This window comes from Diadema antillarum, unplaced genomic scaffold, assembly GCF_040938485.1.
Source record: "Diadema antillarum isolate AM-2024a unplaced genomic scaffold, OU_Dant_1.0 seq00000292_RagTag, whole genome shotgun sequence".
NCBI lineage: Eukaryota > Metazoa > Echinodermata > Echinoidea > Diadematoida > Diadematidae > Diadema > Diadema antillarum.
In genome coordinates, this window is record NW_027271318.1 from 777,764 (window position 1) to 797,663 (window position 19,900).

Sequence of the window (19,900 nt, forward strand, 5' to 3'; positions counted from 1 at the left end):
ACATCAGCCCGATAAAAATCCAAGCTCGAGATAATTTTCTTATATTTCCCAAGTCAGAAAAATAGCGCGCTATTTCGAAACATCGGGTTGATGTGAAAGCGCCTAGGGCGTTGTCACATCAGCCCGATGTTTCGAAATTAGCGCTAGGCGTTTTCACATCAGCTCGATGTTTCAAAATAGCGCGTTATTTTTCTGACTTGGGACATTAAAAAATATCTTGAGCTTGGATTTTTGCATGGAAATTGGGAATTGTGAAAGTTCGACTCCAGTTGGAGGCACCAGACGCAACAGAGGATGCTGACTACAAACATCATAGTCAACGTGATGATCATCAGAAGGAAGTGCACTTTAATAGGGGGATCTTGAGGACAGTGTCGAGGGTAGTGACATCAGAAGTACTTGGTGGGGACTTCTGCTTCCTTCTTTTAAGGCCATTTTCACAGTCACAACATAACTTGACACTGTCACTGCTCAAAATGATTTGGTGAAGACGAGTGTGTGTCAGCTGAGATCAGTCACGTGATTGCCGCAGTATCGCTTTGCATAATTATTATGTTGGGCATTCGCTGCTCATTCGCTTTGTCCGCTCAGCATCCGTTGGATTGACTGTACGCATTCGATTTCATTAGTTGCTTTATCCGATCGTAACACGGTTAGCATAAGCGAACGTTCGAAAACCACATTTTGCTTGCGTATTCGAGCGTATCTGGACTTTGCCAAATTTTGCCCATCCGCTATAGACATCCGCTGATTTATACGCTATATACGTGTGACAAGGCCAGATGTTTAACAAAAAAACGTTGGAATGCACCTTCCTCTCGACTCAGCATATAAATTTGTGCATGCTTGTGTGATCAAATTGTGACTAACAAAAGACATGGTGAGGGAACTTTTTGGGGGCGTCCATTCGCCCTCCACGGGTGAATGCTCGCCAGCCAGACAGAGCTGAAGAAGCTTGACTCGGACGAGTCACGAAACTGTTCTCTCCGTGATTTTCACAAGTAAGGCCAGTCGAACAGATTTAATTTACACGCTTTTATACACGTGAAGACAAGTTGATATCAACGCAGAATGTCTCGAAAAGGAAAAAGATGGGTCCTGGTGAAATATTTCGATGGTTTCCCGAAGGAGAGTGATGTGCGACTCGAGGAATTCAATATACCAGCCCTTCAAGATGGAGGTAAAACCATGCAGGGAGGTGCTAGAAAAGGAGAGACAACTCTTCGTAATTCATGCAAACACATTGGCATAATTGTCAGAGATAATTAGTTATGTGTTGTTTTGTTTTATGTATTGTATTTGGGGAAGTTTTCAGAACTGGATTTTTTTTTTTGATTTTTGGTACTTTGTATTAAGGATTTACAGTACAATTTCTTTTTCAGGCATCTTTACTTCACCTTATATATAATATATTATATGTATATATATATATATATATATATATATATATATATATATATATATACTTACATGAAATGGGGTTTGGGGTGTATCCCCAGGGCATTGCCCCCGTCCTGAGTCGGCACCACCCGGTCCACGAAGTCATGAAATGACACTGTCACTGCTCAAAATGATTTGGTGAAGACGAGTGTGTGTCAGCTGAGATCAGTCACGTGATTGCCGCAGTATCGCTTTGCATAATATGTTGGGCATTCGCTGCTCATTCGCTTTGTCCGCTCAGCATCCGTTAGATTGACTATATATATATATATATATATACTTACATGAAATGGCGGGAATTTCACTTTATAGGCCTATGGTGTATGCATGCATCTACTAGTACTCTTAATAATTCTTTTCGGTGTAATTTGCATATTTTTGTGAGTTCTTCTTCCTTGTTAGACAAATTCACGCAGTACTTAAAATTTCATCATTAATTTTGAGTGGATAGAAAGAATATACCTGAAGTTCTCAGGAATAACAAATCGCTACACGGATAGCTTCAAGTGTATTGAGGAAAGATTACAATAATGAAATATATCTTATAGATAATAATAATGAAAATGATGAAAAATAAATGCATCGCTGGTTAACCATAAATTATTATGCGCTCGTATTGAACACCGATACAGGAATGTGTGAAATGGGGCTGACTGCAGCGGATTTCTTCTCCTTATATTTCAATGCAACTTTTTTCGACCGCATGGCTTTCAATTAGTCTCCCTAATTCTGCAGGATGCTTCCTGAAAATTTCTTCATGTCTAGACAATAAGAAACATCAAAATCTCCCTGTTTTGACGCAGGTATCATTTTTTTCCCCTCATCGAATAGCATATACAGTATATAGCATATAAAGATCTTCCTAATTCTTCCTTATTAAAATCTCCCTGACTTTGACAGCTGTTTTATATCAGATGAATATTGGTACTGGCCGTGCAACTGATTTGAGTATATAAGGTTGTGCATCTCAAAGTAGTGTATTCTGGATCTCAAAGTAGTCTATATTCTGGATAGGCATATGCGTAAAAATCACGGTATATGTATCTTTATTGGCCTATATATGTATTTATAAAGTCTTCGTCTATTATTTTTTTTATGCACGTGTTCGAACAGAGGTACTCGTGGAAGCGGAGTTTCTCACCGTGGATCCATACATGAGGTATTATGAACAGTTGTCAAATTACTTCACTTGTTTTCCTTTTCAAAAGATACAAAAGTGAAAGATAATACAAGTGCATGGCATTCACAATCAGATCTTATTACTACCATTTTGTGGTCGTTGTTGTTGCATGATTACAATCATTGTTCATGACCTCCCAAACATTTCAATTTGCTATTTAGCCTTTTACGACGAGTACATACACGTTTTCAAACGAGAATCTTGTACTTCTGATCCCACTGCGTGTGCATGATAATGGCTCCGCATCTTTTCTTTCTATAGCTGGACAAACAGTATACTACACGTCTACCATTAGCAATGTTGAAAGGGATCTCAAAAGACAATTGATATTGATATTGATATTGATATTGATATTGATATTGACATTGATATTGATATTGATGTTGATTTTGATATTGATATTGATATTGGTATTGATATTGGTATTGGTATTGATATTGATTTTGATATAGATATTGATATAGATGAAATTGATGCTACAACGAGAAGAAGTGTATGAGGGGAAAATAAATCTGACCATTATGAACAACCAATAATCATCACATCCAGCTGAAGGCACTTCCCTTCTGTTTAAGACGTGCGCTGCTAAATATGATCTAACCTCTCTCTTTTCAGACCTTACAACAGGATACTTGCAGAAGGCATGGTGATGACTGGAGAACAAGTGGCAAGGTATGTGTTCAAGAATCTATACTTGTGTTCACCTTCCCACCTCCCTGGTTCAACGGAAAGCATCCATAAACATCAATCAATCACGATAGCTTCAAATGGAGCGCCGCCCAGCCCCCAGTTTCTTTTGGGACCATGTATACTTGGTCACTTTCCAACTTTCTCGGATAAAAAGTCCCCATTTTGGAGAAGATTATGACAATGATTTATGTTTTACAAATTCATTGATACACGCTGGAAAATTAGTAGCAGTATATTATGCTTTGTACCGTTCTTTTCCTATCATGTATATATTATTATGTTTATTTCAATTTAATTCAATTCATTTATCTCATACTCCTCATTTATGAATATTACATCAGAAATGATAGCACAAGTTATTTTACCTTGTCAACAATGTACAAAAACAAACAATATATACATACATAATATACATGAAAATAACACAGTAATTGTAATGATAACTGGCCGAAATCGAAATGGAGTTGTACAAAGAGAAGTATGACGGGACCTACATGAAAGCTAGCTTGTTTCGCTGTAAGCCCCCAGTAATCGGTGTTTGTGAAAAAGAGAACGGATAAAACGGATAGAAGTTTAGACCAGGCGATTTAATAGTACCAAATAAGAGAAGCGGGGTAGGCCCTATGTCTATTGTGATGAAAGGAATGAAATAAGTGGCATGTTATTGAGCCATTTTTGGTGCCTGGCGTCAAGCTCTGGGTAGACAATGAGAGAGAGAGAGAGAGAGAGAGAGAGAGAGAGAGAGAGAGAGGGAGAGGGAGAGAGGGAGGAAGAGACGAGGTTGCATGGAGAGTGCGGAACTGGTGACGCAAGGCCCAGATTAGGCACTCTGCAATAGCGCGTTGAAAAGAAGGTTTGCATACCACAATATTACATCAGTGACAGGGGCAGATCCAGGAATTTCGTAAAGAGGGGGCGCGTTTACAAAATTATAGGGGAGGCGCACGCACCCCTCCCCCCATTTTTTTCCTTTTTATTTCTTTTGTTTCAACAAAAAATAAGGGGGGGGGTGCGCCCCGGTTGCGGTTCTCCCTGGATCCGCCCCTGATATAGATGATGACTGGCGGGGGAGCTAACAGACCGAATGTTTCACCTGAAGGGTTTGAAATGCTCTTGAGGGAGGTTAGTCCCGAGACGAAGTCGAGGGACTTATAGCCTCCCGAAATAGCATTTCAAATCCTGAGGGTGGAACGTTTGGTACATGTTCCCAGCAACAAAAGGCAGCATTATTATATGGGTTAGTCAAATACGTCAACCCCCACCAAAAGATCGTAGAGATTCAGTGTACGATCTTTGCATGCAACCATAGTAGGCTTGCTAAGGGCGAAAAAAGGGGTGATCGCTGCATTTTATAGTACAAATGTCCTATTTGGCACACATGTTCCTCTATACAATTGGAATTGAAAGAGACAATCTGTATCTATGCAATAATTTATTGCAAAAATACATATAACAATTATTTAAAAATATATGTGCATCCAGCGGAAGTACCTAATTTAGTAAAAAAATATTCTATAGAGTATGTGGAAACAATTCCTGCAAAAATTGATTTCATACCTATATAAATATAAAATTTGCATAATCATGCAAGTTATTGTGCAAAAATCTGCATTTTTCAAAGAATTTCTCAACTATTAAGCACTGGATCTTGTAGTACAAAGTTTGAACCTGGGATGGATGTTCCTTGGGTCAAGAGTAAATGATTCATCTGAAGAGAAACTGTCTCTATGCAAACAACCTGTTATTTGCATAATATGCATATCAATACCTACACATCGATAGATAATCAGAACAAACAAAAAGCCTTAATGAAGCTTTAAAGAAACTCCCTTAAATCTCATCCTACATAGATTTAACCCGTTAGAAACACTTTATGAAACAAAATGAGAAAAGAAATTGAATTTATTGAACCATCATTACCGGCTAATTTACATAATTACTAAAGAAAGTAAAGTAAAAACATTATTTTTAAAGTTTTCTTACAGTCAAAGAACTGCATTTTATAATCGAAACTACGGAAGTAGTATGCATTTCCTTTAGTCAAAAGGAAATGGTTTGCAATATCAAAAGACTATTTGTCTATGCAAATACCACCTAATTAGCATCTTATGCATATTAATACCCGAATGTACCAGAAGTCAATGGTCAAGGTCGCCTTAAGAAATTGTATCAGTTTACGCAATAACTCAAGACTATAGACTATGCAAATTTCACCAAACCTGGTCCAAAGATGACGTATGATGGGGCAAGTGATTAAGCAGTTTTTGAGTAAAATCAGCAAGAGATCAAAGGTAAAAAATTTCAAGGTCAATGCTAAAATTTAATTGTTTTCCCCATATCTATGCAGCGTCTGAAGGTACTTTCTTCAAACTTACCGACTGCATACAATGTACTACCAAAATAAGATTCTCCAGAGAATTTCAGGTCAAGAGGTCAAAGGTCAAAGTTCAGGTGAAAGAGTTTAAATTTCACTTTTTTTCTATGTATCTCGCAAATGGTTCAAGGTGTCTTCATGGAACTTGGTACTGGCATGAATTTTGTAGGGAATTTAGAGGTCATTTGTCAAAGGACAGGGGTCAAAGATCAAAGTCAATTGGGCCCTCAAAATTTCACTATTTCCCTCATGTTTTTGCAATGCTTGTAGGATTTCTCTTGAAACTTCATATATACATGTATTATCTAATGGATATTCTCTGGGAAATTTCCTGCCAAAATGTCAAAGCTCTGATAAAAGTGCTATATTTCACTTTTTCTTTCATATCTTGAATGTGAATCAAGGTGAGATCATGAAACTTATAGTACATATTAATTGTGCATGTTCTACCTGACAGTGATACCTTTGTTTATTATCGAAAAAAAACGTTAAGCCCTCGCCTCTCGAGTGTTTTTGTTTCCTCTTGATAAGTAGGAAAGGACATGAAATTCAGTGACATGGTTTAGTCATCACCGTCATTACATTTAATGTAATGGGTCGCATGGAAGTTAATTTTGATGCACACGTGTATAACCTCTGACATTCTTTATACCTTTTACATTTTTTCCTGTGTATTTCTTTTAATTTAACCTCTGACATCTTTACACTAAACCAGTTAACATAATTATTTTTTGGAAAAAGCTTCTAGATCATGTAGGTCATAATCAAAGCTGATATGTGGTGGAATATAACATTCTTTGGACCGCCAGGGAGTTACATTTTCCCAAGGGAAAACAGTCACAACCAGGGAGAATATGACATTTACGATTCACGTAAAAAGTAGCCTGTGACGATCTGCTGACAAATCACATCCTAGTAATTGTAAAAGCCATCGAAATAACTCTTTTATGGCTGTGAACATAGTATTTCTGCTTTGATTTATGGTTGAAATTGAGTATACTGAGTTAACATTTTTTTCCAGAAACAGACTTTGTTTCTAACTCAAGCTTGTAAGTTCTTAATGACCAAATTGTGTGCAGCTACCCTTGCATCCACATAATTTGCACAATCAGTTTGATGTAAAAAGCCTCTTATTCGCTTGATTGCCTAGAAAAATACAATGAAAATTAGAATTCACAATTTCACAGTATTTTTTGTAATGATTTTCTATACCATGACCTCAGTTGTGTACTGTTTGCAAGGGAAACACAGTCCTTTTATAAGCAATATTGTTCCAATTTGCATCTTTTCATATGTAGGCTCTACTGTTAGATTTGCATAATCATATTTAAAGAGTGTCACTATCGATTGTTGTTTTTTCCACCCAGCAAAGCATTTATGCAATGAGGGAAAGTTGCTAGCAAAAATCATTTCAAAGATCAATATGTTTTGAAATTTCACGTCTGGTGTACTTATTTACATAATTTATGCTTAAAATGCCTAAGTTAATTTAACAATATGGAAACAATTTAAGCAACTGAAAAGTGTTGTTGTGAGAATATTGTCTCATTCTATTAGCTTTTTGGATATTAAGTTCAAAGCGATTTAAGACATTGTCACCTTAAGGCTTATTGTTTGTCCTGATTATCTGCAGATGTGTAGGTATTGATAATATGCATATGCAAATAAAAGGTTGCTTTCATAGAGACAATTTGTCTCTTCAGATGAATCATTTACTTTTGACCCAAGGAACATCCATCCCAGGTTCAAACTTTGTACTGCAAGTACAAAGATCCAGTACTTAATAGTTTAGAAATTGTCTCAAAAATGCAGATTTTTGCACAATAACTTGCGTAGTTATGCAAATTTTATGTTAATTTAAATAAGTATGAAATCAATTTTTGCAGGAATTGTTTTCACTTACTCAATAGAAATTTTTTGCCAAATTAGGTATTTCCGCTGGATGCACATATATTTTTTAATAATTCTTATATGTGTTTTGCATAAATTATGCAAATTAAGGCTTATTTGCATAGATACAGATTGTCTCTTTAGATGAAAAATTTTCAATTGCCCTAGGGAACATCTGTGCCAAGTAGGACATTTGTACTAAAAAATGCAGCGTTTACCCCCTTAGCAAGTCTACTACCACCAGCATGCAGCACAACACAATAGCTCACTCGCGCAGAGCCAAATTCACTGTGCGCGCGCGGTCTTTTTTATTAGGCCTTCTGTCATTTTGTTACGTAACTTGAAAATGTTTCCCCATGGGAGAACATTGCCAAGAATGTTCGCCCATGGGCGAACATAACGAATGGACCTCCATCACATGACTCTGTTTAGCCAATCACTAACCGGTATATTTGACTAACCCATTTAATATAAGACAATTTTTAATTTGCGTTTAAATGCATATAAAGACGAGCAGCTTGTTATTTCGGGTAGAGGCCATTCCAGTATCTGGGGCCTGTATACTGGTCATAATCGCTCTTTTAGCGAAAATTGTTCGAGTACATGGATGGTAAAATGCGTCGCTTTGGCGGGTAGGATGATTAAGAATCAAATTGGGTTTTTTTTTTCTGAACATGCCAGTAAAATCGTCCGGTAACCCCTTGGCAGCAAAATTTGAAAATAAACACAGAAAATGTACACCAAATATAGAAAGACACCGAAAAAAAAAACATACTGAAAGTGCGTATGCTGTTGACCGTATGAAGAATTAACCAAAGTTCCATCTTTGATTCAAAATAAATAAATAGATAAATAAACAAGCGAAATTAAATCAGGGGTAAAAGAAAAACAAATAAAAGCATTGTAGGCTAGAGTGAAGTAGCTGAAGAATATTTTCTAGACATCCCAAGAAGGAAGTATCTCCAGGTCATCGATCATCGATATGTATGTGGTTTACAATATACTTTTATATGTAGGGCCTACTCGTTATGGTCAGGATGGTACAACACGAATCATTGAATTATCCCGTGAATAATACTCCCGTTAGAAACGAGGCACCATGGTGACTTGCGTGAACATTTAATGCGTCCAGGAACATAGGTACTTTCAGTTGACCACAATATACGCAAAGTAGGTCGGTACCCTACATCACGACATTCAAATGCACGACGCCTACTGAACGTGTAATGGTGTAGAAATTCTTGGCGTTAAAGGGGAAGGCTAGTAACTGATCAGTGGGAATCAGTGGAAATGCTTGGAGATGATTGTTTCAATCCTTATGGGATTCATTCAAGAGTTCATTGTATATCTATTGTTATGTGAACATGATTTGCTTCAGAATGGTCTCATATTCAAGTAATGTGCAGTTTAATGCTTCCAGGTTAGCGTCCCTGGTCAGTGACGGAGCATTAATCTGAGACCGTTCTGAAGCAAATCATTTTCACACAACAATAGATATACAATGAACTCTTGAATGAATCCAATGAGGATTAATTGGAACAATCATCTCCCAGCATTTCCACTGATTCCCACTGATCAGTTACTAGCCTTCCCCTTTAAAACTGGAGGAGCGGGTGGGGGAGGAGATGAAAATTTTGCTTCAATAAAATTAGATTCCATGAAATTGTGCATAAGTAGTAATTGTATGGTGTAATAAAAATTGGAAGAAAAAAAAAGACTGTAAAATACGCAACTATTCACATGAGTAAGAAAAAGCAGTTATTAAAATTCAGTTGATACATCCTTGGAAATGAAGAGACAATATGACCCGACCTAAACCCTCTTAGCTCAACACTCATTGTGTACAGACAGATCGGACCTGGCAAATACTAAGTTACTGCCCCTGTGCAAACACTTAAGGACGTTCCTCAGTTAAAGTGAAGTCCATGTCATTTTCTTCAAACTTTCCACACCCTAACTTTGACCCATCCTAAGCCCAAATAATTATGTAAATAAAACCATAGGTCCATGTGCTTGTTTTTCTTCTACGGGACTTTGAAGAATATGACTAATCTGCCGTCCTGTACCAAAATGATGCCGTTACAGGATCTTGGGCCCCGTTGCAAGAAACTTTGCGTTTAAACGCAACTTGCAACTGATTGTCACTGGCCAATCAAAATCATTGTTGCATGCATGTCTTCTTAATAGGGCAGACCCTGAGCCAATCAGAATGGTTGTTTCAAAATTAGCAATTATTTGCAATTGATTGCAACTTTCTTGCAACGGGGCCCAGGACCATGACTTGCAACAAAATCTGCAATAACAAACTTAAACACCCATAATTCTTTCAAAATCCACGTTATTTTCTCCAAATTTGCAGAAAAGGGTACTCAAAACCAGGAAAAGGTTGTAAAGTTAGGGTTTACACTCTCATTCTTGAGCAAGCAGCGCCCTCACGCGGCAGAAAACACCGAAATCTCTCAAATCCTTGTCAGTGACATTTTGTGTTATATCTAAGAGGTGAACGAAAGGACAAGGTTCATAAAACCTTTATATGCTGTACATTCAAAACCCATGTCATTTTCACGAAACTTTACCAAGTTGTAGAAGAAGGCTTACTTATTCCAGAAAAAACAATAAAAATTGGGGGTTCCTGTGCTAGTTTTTGTGCTGACAGCACCCCCATGTTATAAACCTATCGTGGGTGCCCTGATTAGGTGGGCTTCATGAATGTCATGCTGTACATTCAAAACCCATGTCATTTTCATAAAACTTGATCAATTTGTAGAAGAAGGGTTACTTAATGCAGAACAATTGTAAAAATGGGGGGTTCGTGTGTTCGCTTTTGTGCTAGCAGCGCCTCCTTGCTACAGAAATCATCGTAAGACCCCCAAATCTGGTCGAGAAACAATGCAGGGATATCCTATGATGCATGAATCTCATGCCACCCTGTCAGGGCATCCCAGCAATTTCGGGGTCTTACATGACATAATTATGTCGCATGGTGGCACTGCTAGCACATAAACGAGCACATGAACCCTCAATTTTTATCGTTTTTCTGGAATTAGTAAGCCTTCTTCTACAATTAAAATGGTCACGTTTCGTGAAAATGATATGGGTTTTGAACGTACAGCATAGATTTAAGAACTCACCCTGTCAGGGCATCCCTGCATATAGGTTCTTGACCAGATCTTGGGGTGTTACAATGATAATATCGCATGGGGGCGCTGCTAGCTCAAGAATGAGAGTGTAAACCCTAACTTTAAAACCTTTTCCTCATTTTGGGTACCTTTCACTGCAATTCTTGCAAATTTGGAGAAAATAACGTGGATTTTGAAAGGATTATGGGGATTTAAGTTTGTCATTGCAGATTTTGTTGCCAGTCATGGTCTTGATCCTGTAACGCTGTCATTTTGGTACTGGACGGCAGATTGTCGTGTTCTTCGAAGTCCCGTAGAAGAAAAACAAGCCCATGAACATGACTGTGGTTTTATTTACTATTTGGGCTTCGGATGGGTCAAAGTTACTGTATGGAAAGTTTGAAGAAAATGACATGGACTTCACTTTAACTGAGGAACGTCCTTAAAAAGAATAAATAAAATTCATTCTTTTTGTTAGCATTCGAATCAGCATAACAGGGCATTCAATACTGGTCATAACCCATATTCCTCGTGAGCAGATAACCTGCGCTGTTTACACACATTTTTGACCTTTACTTTGACCGCTATCACAATAGCGTTTACTACAAAATGCTAGGACTCACGTTTAAGTTTTTAAAAAGTGCTGTTATTCTACAAAGTGGGACATCATTCCCACACCACGATTTCCACTGAATCGCTGTGTATTAACATTGAAAAAAAATACAGAACTGTTCTGCAGAATACATTCATCATGAAATATTCAATGTGCTTTCTGTTTGGAAATCAAGTACAAGGCTACGCAATTTTCATGGATTTTTCCAGCTTAACTCCGTTCAAAGGTTGTAAAATACGTACTGACGGCTCGTTTCTCAGCCAAACTTTCTATAGGCTTTGTTGCAAACGGAGCAAAGCAGCAGTTACCTACCTTGTGTATGTGCGTGTATGCGTGTGTTTGTGAATAGAGTGTTCCGTTAAAGGAAAAAAAAAGACAGCCGATCTGTGACTGATGTGTGCTGTGATAAGGATTTTAACTCACTGCGTCCCATGTAAACTTCCTGTGCATCTGATGTGTGTGAAATAATATTATGTGCACATTATTGACTCCCTGGCATAGATAAGTATATGTAACTGTTCATTTCGCCTCTATTCAGGGTAACCAAGAGTCGCAATGACAAGTTCCCGGTAGGTACGTGGGTGAAAGGTTTCCTCGGTTGGTCCACCCACACTGTTAATGACGGCAAACGACTCAATGAAATGCCGACTTTACCGCCGAATGTGCCTCGCTCGTACGCTTTGGGAACTATCGGCATGCCTGGGTAAGAATTTGTATTTGTTTTTTTTTTTTTCCCCAAGGCTTTTTAAACGGGGTCATCCCACTCTAGACCGACACCCACGAGTCCCCAGCCCATGAGTTCGACACTGGGTAAAGACAGCCCACGAGTTCGACAGACACAACACGGGGCTTAATGTGTCGGTCTCGTGGGCCTTGTTAGCTTAGTGTCGAACTATTAATGTATGGCTCGTGAGCTGTATAACTCATGGGCTGTGTGACTTGTGAGCTGTATGACTCGTGGGCTGTACAACTCGGGTGCTGTTCGTATTCCGAAGGTTCGTTAATCCGAAAATGAAATAGGGTTCTCTATTCCGAAGACTCGTTTATCGGAAAATGAAATAGGGTTCGTTATTCCGAAGGTTCGTTGATCCGAAATGATATAGGGTCCGTAACGCGAGCCTCCGAAATAAAGAGCTTTGTTTCATTTTCGGATTAACGAACCTTCGGAATAACAAGCTGTAACCTTTATCCGACAATAAATTCTAGACCCTTATTCTTTACCCAGGTAATTATAAATTCTTCAAGGTCCGTCGTTAGCGCAGAAATTGTGTTATGTGATCTAATTTGTTCTGGCATTCTGTTTAAACGGGTGCACGTCACGAGACATGTGACCATGCATCACAAAAAGAACTAAAATTCGCAGGTTTCGATTTTATGTGAGGACTCAAAAATAGGTCACCGGGGTTAACTCATGTCAATTTTTACATTTTTTTAAATGAACAGTCCATTTTCTATAATAAGTTCCTAAGTTTGGGATTAAGAAACGAATGATAAATTCTTTTTTTCTCTCTTTTTTTTTTTGCAGTTTCAACGAGGTGTATTCAAGTTCTTTCGAAAACCAGACATAAATGAAATGTTACTTATATTTTGAAAGAGTATCTTATTCCAAATCATATGGTATCATTAATTTTGTATTTGGTATGTGTTCTTACTTGGATGAACAGGAGGAATTGTTTGCGAGAGAGCAAAAATCAACTTTGGCGTACAAGTATTAAAGTGAGAGAATTTATTGAATGGATAAATAAGATGACCTGCGTTTAACCCAAAACGTCAACATGTTCTTTTTTAGTGATTTTTTTTTCGTTTCAGTTTGATATATCCACAGACAATGCCTTTCCGCACATTAAAGTGGGAGTCGTAAACTCTAAACGAATTAAAGTTTTGTAATGACCTCAGAACATTTTGCTTTGCCTTGCTTTGTGTTTCATATGGGGATGGCCTGCCTTAAAAAAAGGAGGGGTGCAAATGGTTTAAGAACATCCTACTGCTCAAACTGGTGATGTCCAGGCACCCCTCCCCCCCCCCCCCCCCATCTGCAAACCGAATTCTCTGGCAATTCTGCGGTTATTTGTTTTTCCTTTTTAGATTGTAATTATATAAATGTGCTTTTATTCTTTGTTGAATAGATTTCCTTTCAGCTACATTCGTGTTTGTTGTTCTGAGGTACCGTGATACGTGCTTTGAAAAAAAAAATGATGTATCTTAATCGTTGATTATTCGAAATTATGCCGTCAATGTTCCTTTCCCGTCGCAGATTGACGGCTTACGTCGGATTCCTTGACATCTGTACGCCAAAGGAGGGGGAGATAGTTCTTGTTAGTGGAGCCGCCGGAGCAGTGGGCAGTGTCGTGGGGCAGATTGCCAAGATTAAGGTACCTTGATACAACGTTAATAATTAAGAATCAGCGGCAAAACCAAAATGATAATCTTCTAAACTGTTCATAGAATCAGCCATAGTGTTCACTTTGACCGGGTTGTATTGTCGCGAATTCACCAAGAGTCCTGATGCTAATTGAACAACTGCTGTCGCAAGGGATTCATAGGATCAATAATCTGACCGCAGTAACTAAAATGAACGGCCGCCGCATAGACAGCCAAACATTAATTTCTAGCGTGACTGCAAAATTGATCAATCATTAAGACTACTGACCTGATCTGAATTAGATCAGACACTCTTCAATACAGCTCTGTTTCTATTTTTATCTAAAAAGCAGCAACAGTGTTTTGTTTTCATCAGTGTGTCCTTTTCTCATGAGAAATCGTGCCAAAACTATGGACTACTTCGCAACAACAACAACGACAAAAACAACCTACTACTCCTATACTATAGTATACGAGTAGTTGTTATTTAGCAGTGTATACATGTAGCAGTATATACTACAGCTGATAATTTTTTTTTGTTTGATAGATACTTTATTTTCTGCAACTCAATATTAAAAAATACATAATCATGAACATGGGAAACATACAAAGTATATTTGAAACAGAGTCGTTTGACTTGCATAAACAACGATATAAAAGGAAATTAATGATATAGTATTACAGTATGCATGTCTATGCAGCAGGGATTACAATAACAATATTATATTTAAGAAGCGATAATGCAGAGGGCCGCCATTGTAAGCATTGCTTGAAAAGATGGCCAGCCCGAGGAAAAGGTAGGGACGTACTAGATTCGTAACAATACAAATTCTGCTGCGAAGGTAGCAGGGGAAAATAAACTCTGATGTGTGATGGTGGTGACCACTGATCACCATTACAGCTGATCACCATTACTGCTTAGTTCTGGCAAAAATATTTTTGTAACCTGTACTATCGACTCTGAGATTCCCGTTGTGTCCACTTTTCTTTTCCTGGAAGTGATTTCAGTCTTAGTCCATATCAGACCTCTTCCGCATTATGCTTCAAATCGTTAATGGAGTTTGGGAAAGTTTGTCAAAGCATCGCCAAATCATAACTACTCATTCATAAATGGTGACACACGCTCTTACTGCAACAAGCCAACTTAAAGGGGAAATCCAGTCCAAATATAAGTTAGTCTGATAAGAAAGAGCAAAATATTGCGAGTTCAACGGTATAATTTTTATCAAAATCGGGTGAAAAATAAGGAAATTATGACATTTTGAAATTTCGTGGTTTTTTTTAGGGAAACAGTTCTTGAATAGTCAATATGAATATGGATATGGCAAAGTGAGCATGTCATTCCCTCACAACTTACCATTTGATAGTTAATATACATAGAATTTTGACATTTCCAGTTTTTCTTTCAAACGCAATTATGTCCGAGGCTCAAATCCTCGTATGTCTAACTGATCACTATTCGGAAGTTATTCAACCAGGAATAACGTCATGTTTCAGACTTCAATGAAAGAAACATCGAATTTTCGTCTTTTTTTTTTGTATAACGATTAATGGAAATTGTGGAGGGTATGACATGGTTAGCTCACTCATTTGCATATTAATATCTACTGTACTGGAACTGTTTTGCAGAAATAAGCAAAACTTATGTCATAACTTCCTTACTTTTCACCCGATTTCAGTCAAATTCTTATTATTGAACTCGCAAAATTTTACTCTTTTTTAGCAGACAAATTAACCTATTTATGGACCGGATTTCTTGTTTAAATAATCATACACGTATCACTTCCCCTCCCTCCTCCTATACCCGCTCTCCCTCCTCCCCGCTCCCCCCCCCCCCCCCCCCCTCTCTCTCTCTCTCTCTCTCTCTCTCTCTCACTTTCGTACACTCGTCAAAGGGATGCCGTGTCATTGGCTCCGCTGGTTCCGATGAAAAAGTGAAGTACCTCAAGGAGATCGGCTTCGACGAGGCGTTCAACTACAAGAAGACCACGGACCTCGACGCCAAGCTCAAGGAACTGGCTCCAGACGGGATCGACATCTACTTCGACAACGTAAGTATCTGCAGAGCTTTACTAACGAGAATCATGGCACGGTATCAACAACTGGCAAGCAGGTGACTGGAAACCTTCTTCAAAATCATGAAATCAACAAGAGACCTCTTTTCTGTCTCTTTTTTTAAATCTTGCTATCCTAATAATGACAGCGAATTGTAGTCTTATGTTTATAACGCGGCCGCGATTCATTATTGTGACACTTAATTAGTTGATTTCAGATCAGATTAAAGTCAATATCAAAACAATCCCTTGCATCAAAATCAAAGTGGAGAAGAAGACTGTTACGGTGTGACGTCTTCCGTCACCCTTCCAGCAATAATATCTGTATTTAGCTAATACAGAGTACTTTTAGAAGAAAATTAGCAAAAGAAAAACGACATGTCTTGCATATCTGTAAGTATATTCTTCTATTCCTTACAATGTCTTGTGCTTCACATCACAAAACGTTTGTGCAAGTCAACGTAGGGTTACAAAGAATTAACTTCCATTCCTTATTCGTTACCAAAATAATGGTAATCACATAACATAATCACATTTTAATGACAATGCTTTTTCATTCCCTTGATACGTCAGGTTGGAGGTGAATTTGCCACTACTGCCATCATGAACATGCGAAAATACGGCCGAATATCATGCTGCGGCTCCATTTCGACATACAACACTGACAACCCTGCGAAGAGTGAGCTCAACTATAACCTCTCAGGACAATTGGAATTGCGTTCTGTTATATAAGTGACATACGTGCAGCGTATCTGTTTTACACTGGCAATGACAGAATTAAAACAAAGACACATTATCAGGGCAATTATCTCCCTTGGACAATTATCATTACCCCCCCCCCCCCCCCCCAGCTATAGATACTGGTCAGTGATAACGTTAGAGTATAAAATTTATAGGGTTAGGGTTAGGTTTAGGGTTAGAGTTTGGGTTAGGGTTAGGATAAGGTTCTGGATTAGGATTAGGGTTAGGGTCAGGGGAAGAGTCAGGGGTCCTTGTCCAGGGGGTAATTGCCCTAGACCCATTATAACTTACAACTGACCTAATGCAACTACAAATGGAGAGAGAAGGAGAAGGATACCCTATACTTGGATCCACACAAAGAGTGCTAGAGAAGAAAGAACTCTCCAGCCCCTTCCTTAAAATCATACTTAAATGAACATGATAATAGGGCCTTTCCATAAATGGGTTCTACATTGAGTTGAAAATAAAGATTGGGGTATAAATAAGACGATAGGAAAAAGAGTGTAGTAGAGTGCAGTACATGTAATTATAACTGGGCCTATGTTTGACATGAAGAAAAGACAAAAAGGCAGTTCGAAGATCTTTATTTCCCCGAAATACATGTTAACGACCATCTGTTTTCCAAGTACATGTATCCTCTCCTTCTCTCTCTCTCTCTCTCTCTCTCTTTCTCTTCCTCTCTTTGAAAAACTAGAACATTCAATTATGATATACGTTATAATATTGTGACTTCTAGATGTTGAATAACTATACTAAGGCAAGAATGTCACGTATATGAATTATGAAGGTTCAGAGTTGTTTTCGACTTTTTTGTCTAAATAATGATTCGTTACAAGGCTAACCTTCTGTGTGCCACATTCATTGGCTGTTCATATAGGTTTGTGTGCAAAATTAGTGCACATTTGACTCATTTTCGCTGAAAGGGTTAAAAAGTTAGAAGTAGCAAACACTGTGGAGGAAGGTGTCTTTTTTATGTGTTTGTTATGATGTCTTTCTGTATACAGTTACAACAGCGCTGCGCCGTGCTGTATACATGTGTATTCTGCTAGATATCTGCAGCGCATTTTCTGCCAACGGGATGTTGTTCTTCGACTGTTTTTTATTAAAAAAAATAAATAAAGAGGAACATGCCCAAAAGCACATTTCTTTCATCTTTGAATTCCTTCCTCTTCCTGACTCCCTGTCATATGCGCTCTCTACCTCTCATCACGCTTTCTACCAAGCTTTCATAAACACACTCATTGTCTCTCATCTGATATACCGTATGACTAACTTTGTGACGCACATTTCAGGCGTTTTATGTATTTGTTTATCCAGCGGCTCCAATCTTCGGAAGGATGTTATTCTCTGAGCTGAAGATGCAGGGATTCATGAATTCAACTTATGCTGGGCGTTTCCCCGAGGGTCTTGCAGATCTGACCAAGTGGGTTGCCGAAGTAAGTACTGTATTTTGTGCCGACATAATACTATGTATTAGCCTTTTAATAATTTGCGGATTCTTGGCTGCGCTTTTCGCTTAATTAATGCGAAGTTTGCAATCTATTATGTGCGGTTCATACTATCCCGGCAGGTGGTGCTATAACTTGCAGTAACTCATTTACAAGATGGCAATACATTCATAGGTTGATAACTATAAGTCTTGCGTTTACCAGTTCGTGAAATCAAGAGCGCCTGCATGGATTCCTTGCTTGTTCTTGCGATTTTTGACATCACAATGGGCCTACATTATAATTATCAGCTCACGCACCTTTGAAAATCAGTCTCCAACAAAGTATCATTGATCTGAGGTGAAATGTTTACATCTTAGCATAACAACCGTAGTTCTGTAAATGAGATAAAAACAATTGTTATTGAAGACATTTCCATTTCATATTCTTTGCCATTATACTGAGATGATTGGATGACGAACACGATCGTTTGATGTCATTTGCGGATGACAAATTATAAGTATGTATTAATAGTATCCTACAGAGACATTTTCTTTAGTCTGTGTACAGAAGAGAGGTTGGCAACTGAGCAACCATAGTTTTATTTATCGCGTTCCTTGTTTCTTCTGTTGTACCTCTAACCATGCAGGGAAAGATCAAAGTAAGGGAGCACGTCACCGAAGGATTTGAAAACATGTTTACAGCTTTCACCGAGCTCTTCACCGGGGCAAACACGGGGAAAGCGATCATCAAGGTCTAGAACGGCCAGCTGCTGCCTCATGATTTGGCGAAAAACTCTAAGAAGATAATTTTTGTCACTGCAGATGTATATTTTCATTATTCTTTCTTCAGTAATAGGTGTAACGAATGCAGTCTGCACTTCAAAAATCTTCTTTAGCGTACTGTGATATGCTTTTATATACATGTACTCAATGATGCTTTGAAATTTGAATACATGTACCCATACTAAAATTATTCCCTTTTTAAAGTTTGTCCCGTCAAAATGAGTAAGATTCACTTGATTGCTCAGACTTTAATTTGTTTCTTTCCATATTTCATATCTTGATTAATATGTCACTACTTTAAGATTTTTTTGAATCTGTTAAGTTGTATTTGCTTCTTTTAAGAAAGTTAATCTCTCATTGGACGCCTAATTGTCTTTTGTACAGGAACTTATTGTATTACTGTGTCTTAATCATAATCAGGCAATAATGTTCCAACTTTCGTGTGTTCATTCTGTGGAATATTCATGCATGTGAAAACAAATGCAAATGTGTAAATGTACAAATTATTGGGACTGAAATCATTAAATCTGTGTCTAACGCATAAACTATTATGTATCCTCTACCAGCAGGGGGAGATGTAGATGGGCAGATGTTGGGTGCAGAAGTTACCTGCAATGTAAAAAGTATGGGGAGAGCAAACAGCTGAAATACAAACATTCATTTTGTTTTGAAACATTTGCCTTTTACATAGATCGGACAAAGGATATACAAACAATGTAATGAGAAGTTAAGGCAGGTCATAATACATGAATGAAAATAAACTTTTGTCATTGCAACCTTTACAAACGTATTACCATAATAAACTAGAAATGTCGCTATGGCGATTGGTATGCCTCCGCCATGATGCATGATTCTCCTAATAGTACAATGTCTTGGCAATGTGTGATGATAGTTTCACATAATTGGTAAAATATTAAAATGACAGACTTGTCACAAATGTGTTGAAGGTTCACTTTCCTTGAACTACATAACTGGATGAATAGCTATATTGGTAAGGAGTGCACGTATTTGGGAATTTGAAGATTTTTCCTTGACTTCTGACCCTTTGATAAGTTTATGCATTACGTAATTTTCAAAGTAAGGAGAAAAAGTGTAATTTCAGTATTAAATAAGAAAATTTTTAGCATTTTAACCTGGCCTTTGTCCCTTGACCTTTGACCTATAATGACCCTAAATTCCCAAGAGAATCACTGTCAGGTAAAACATGCAAAGATAATTACCAAGTT

At 37.9% G+C, this 19,900-nt stretch overlaps 1 protein-coding gene across 1 annotated transcript; it reads left to right on the plus strand.

The window, feature by feature from the left end:
• Positions 1-1,071: 1,071 nt before the first annotated feature.
• Positions 1,072-18,649, plus strand: LOC139730115 (prostaglandin reductase 1-like). Its single transcript, XM_071641018.1, has 9 exons — positions 1,072-1,180; positions 2,554-2,599; positions 3,236-3,292; positions 11,845-12,009; positions 13,561-13,678; positions 15,563-15,718; positions 16,295-16,400; positions 17,780-17,898; positions 18,539-18,649. Exons 1-9 carry the CDS (start codon positions 1,072-1,074, stop codon positions 18,647-18,649), a joined length of 987 nt encoding a protein of 328 aa, XP_071497119.1.
• Positions 18,650-19,900: the final 1,251 nt, after the last annotated feature.

What these genes read in the sequence shown, in the direction of transcription:
- LOC139730115 (XM_071641018.1), top strand. Translation starts at nt 1,072, where the DNA reads ATGTCTCGAAAAGGAAAAAGATGGGTCCTGGTGAAATATTTCGATGGT. An exon ending in CACTGACAACCCTGCGAAGA is followed by an intron (nt 16,401 to 17,779) that starts GTGAGCTCAACT and finishes TTGTTTATCCAG; the next exon opens with CGGCTCCAATCTTCGGAAGG. An exon ending in TGACCAAGTGGGTTGCCGAA is followed by an intron (nt 17,899 to 18,538) that starts GTAAGTACTGTA and finishes CTAACCATGCAG; the next exon opens with GGAAAGATCAAAGTAAGGGA.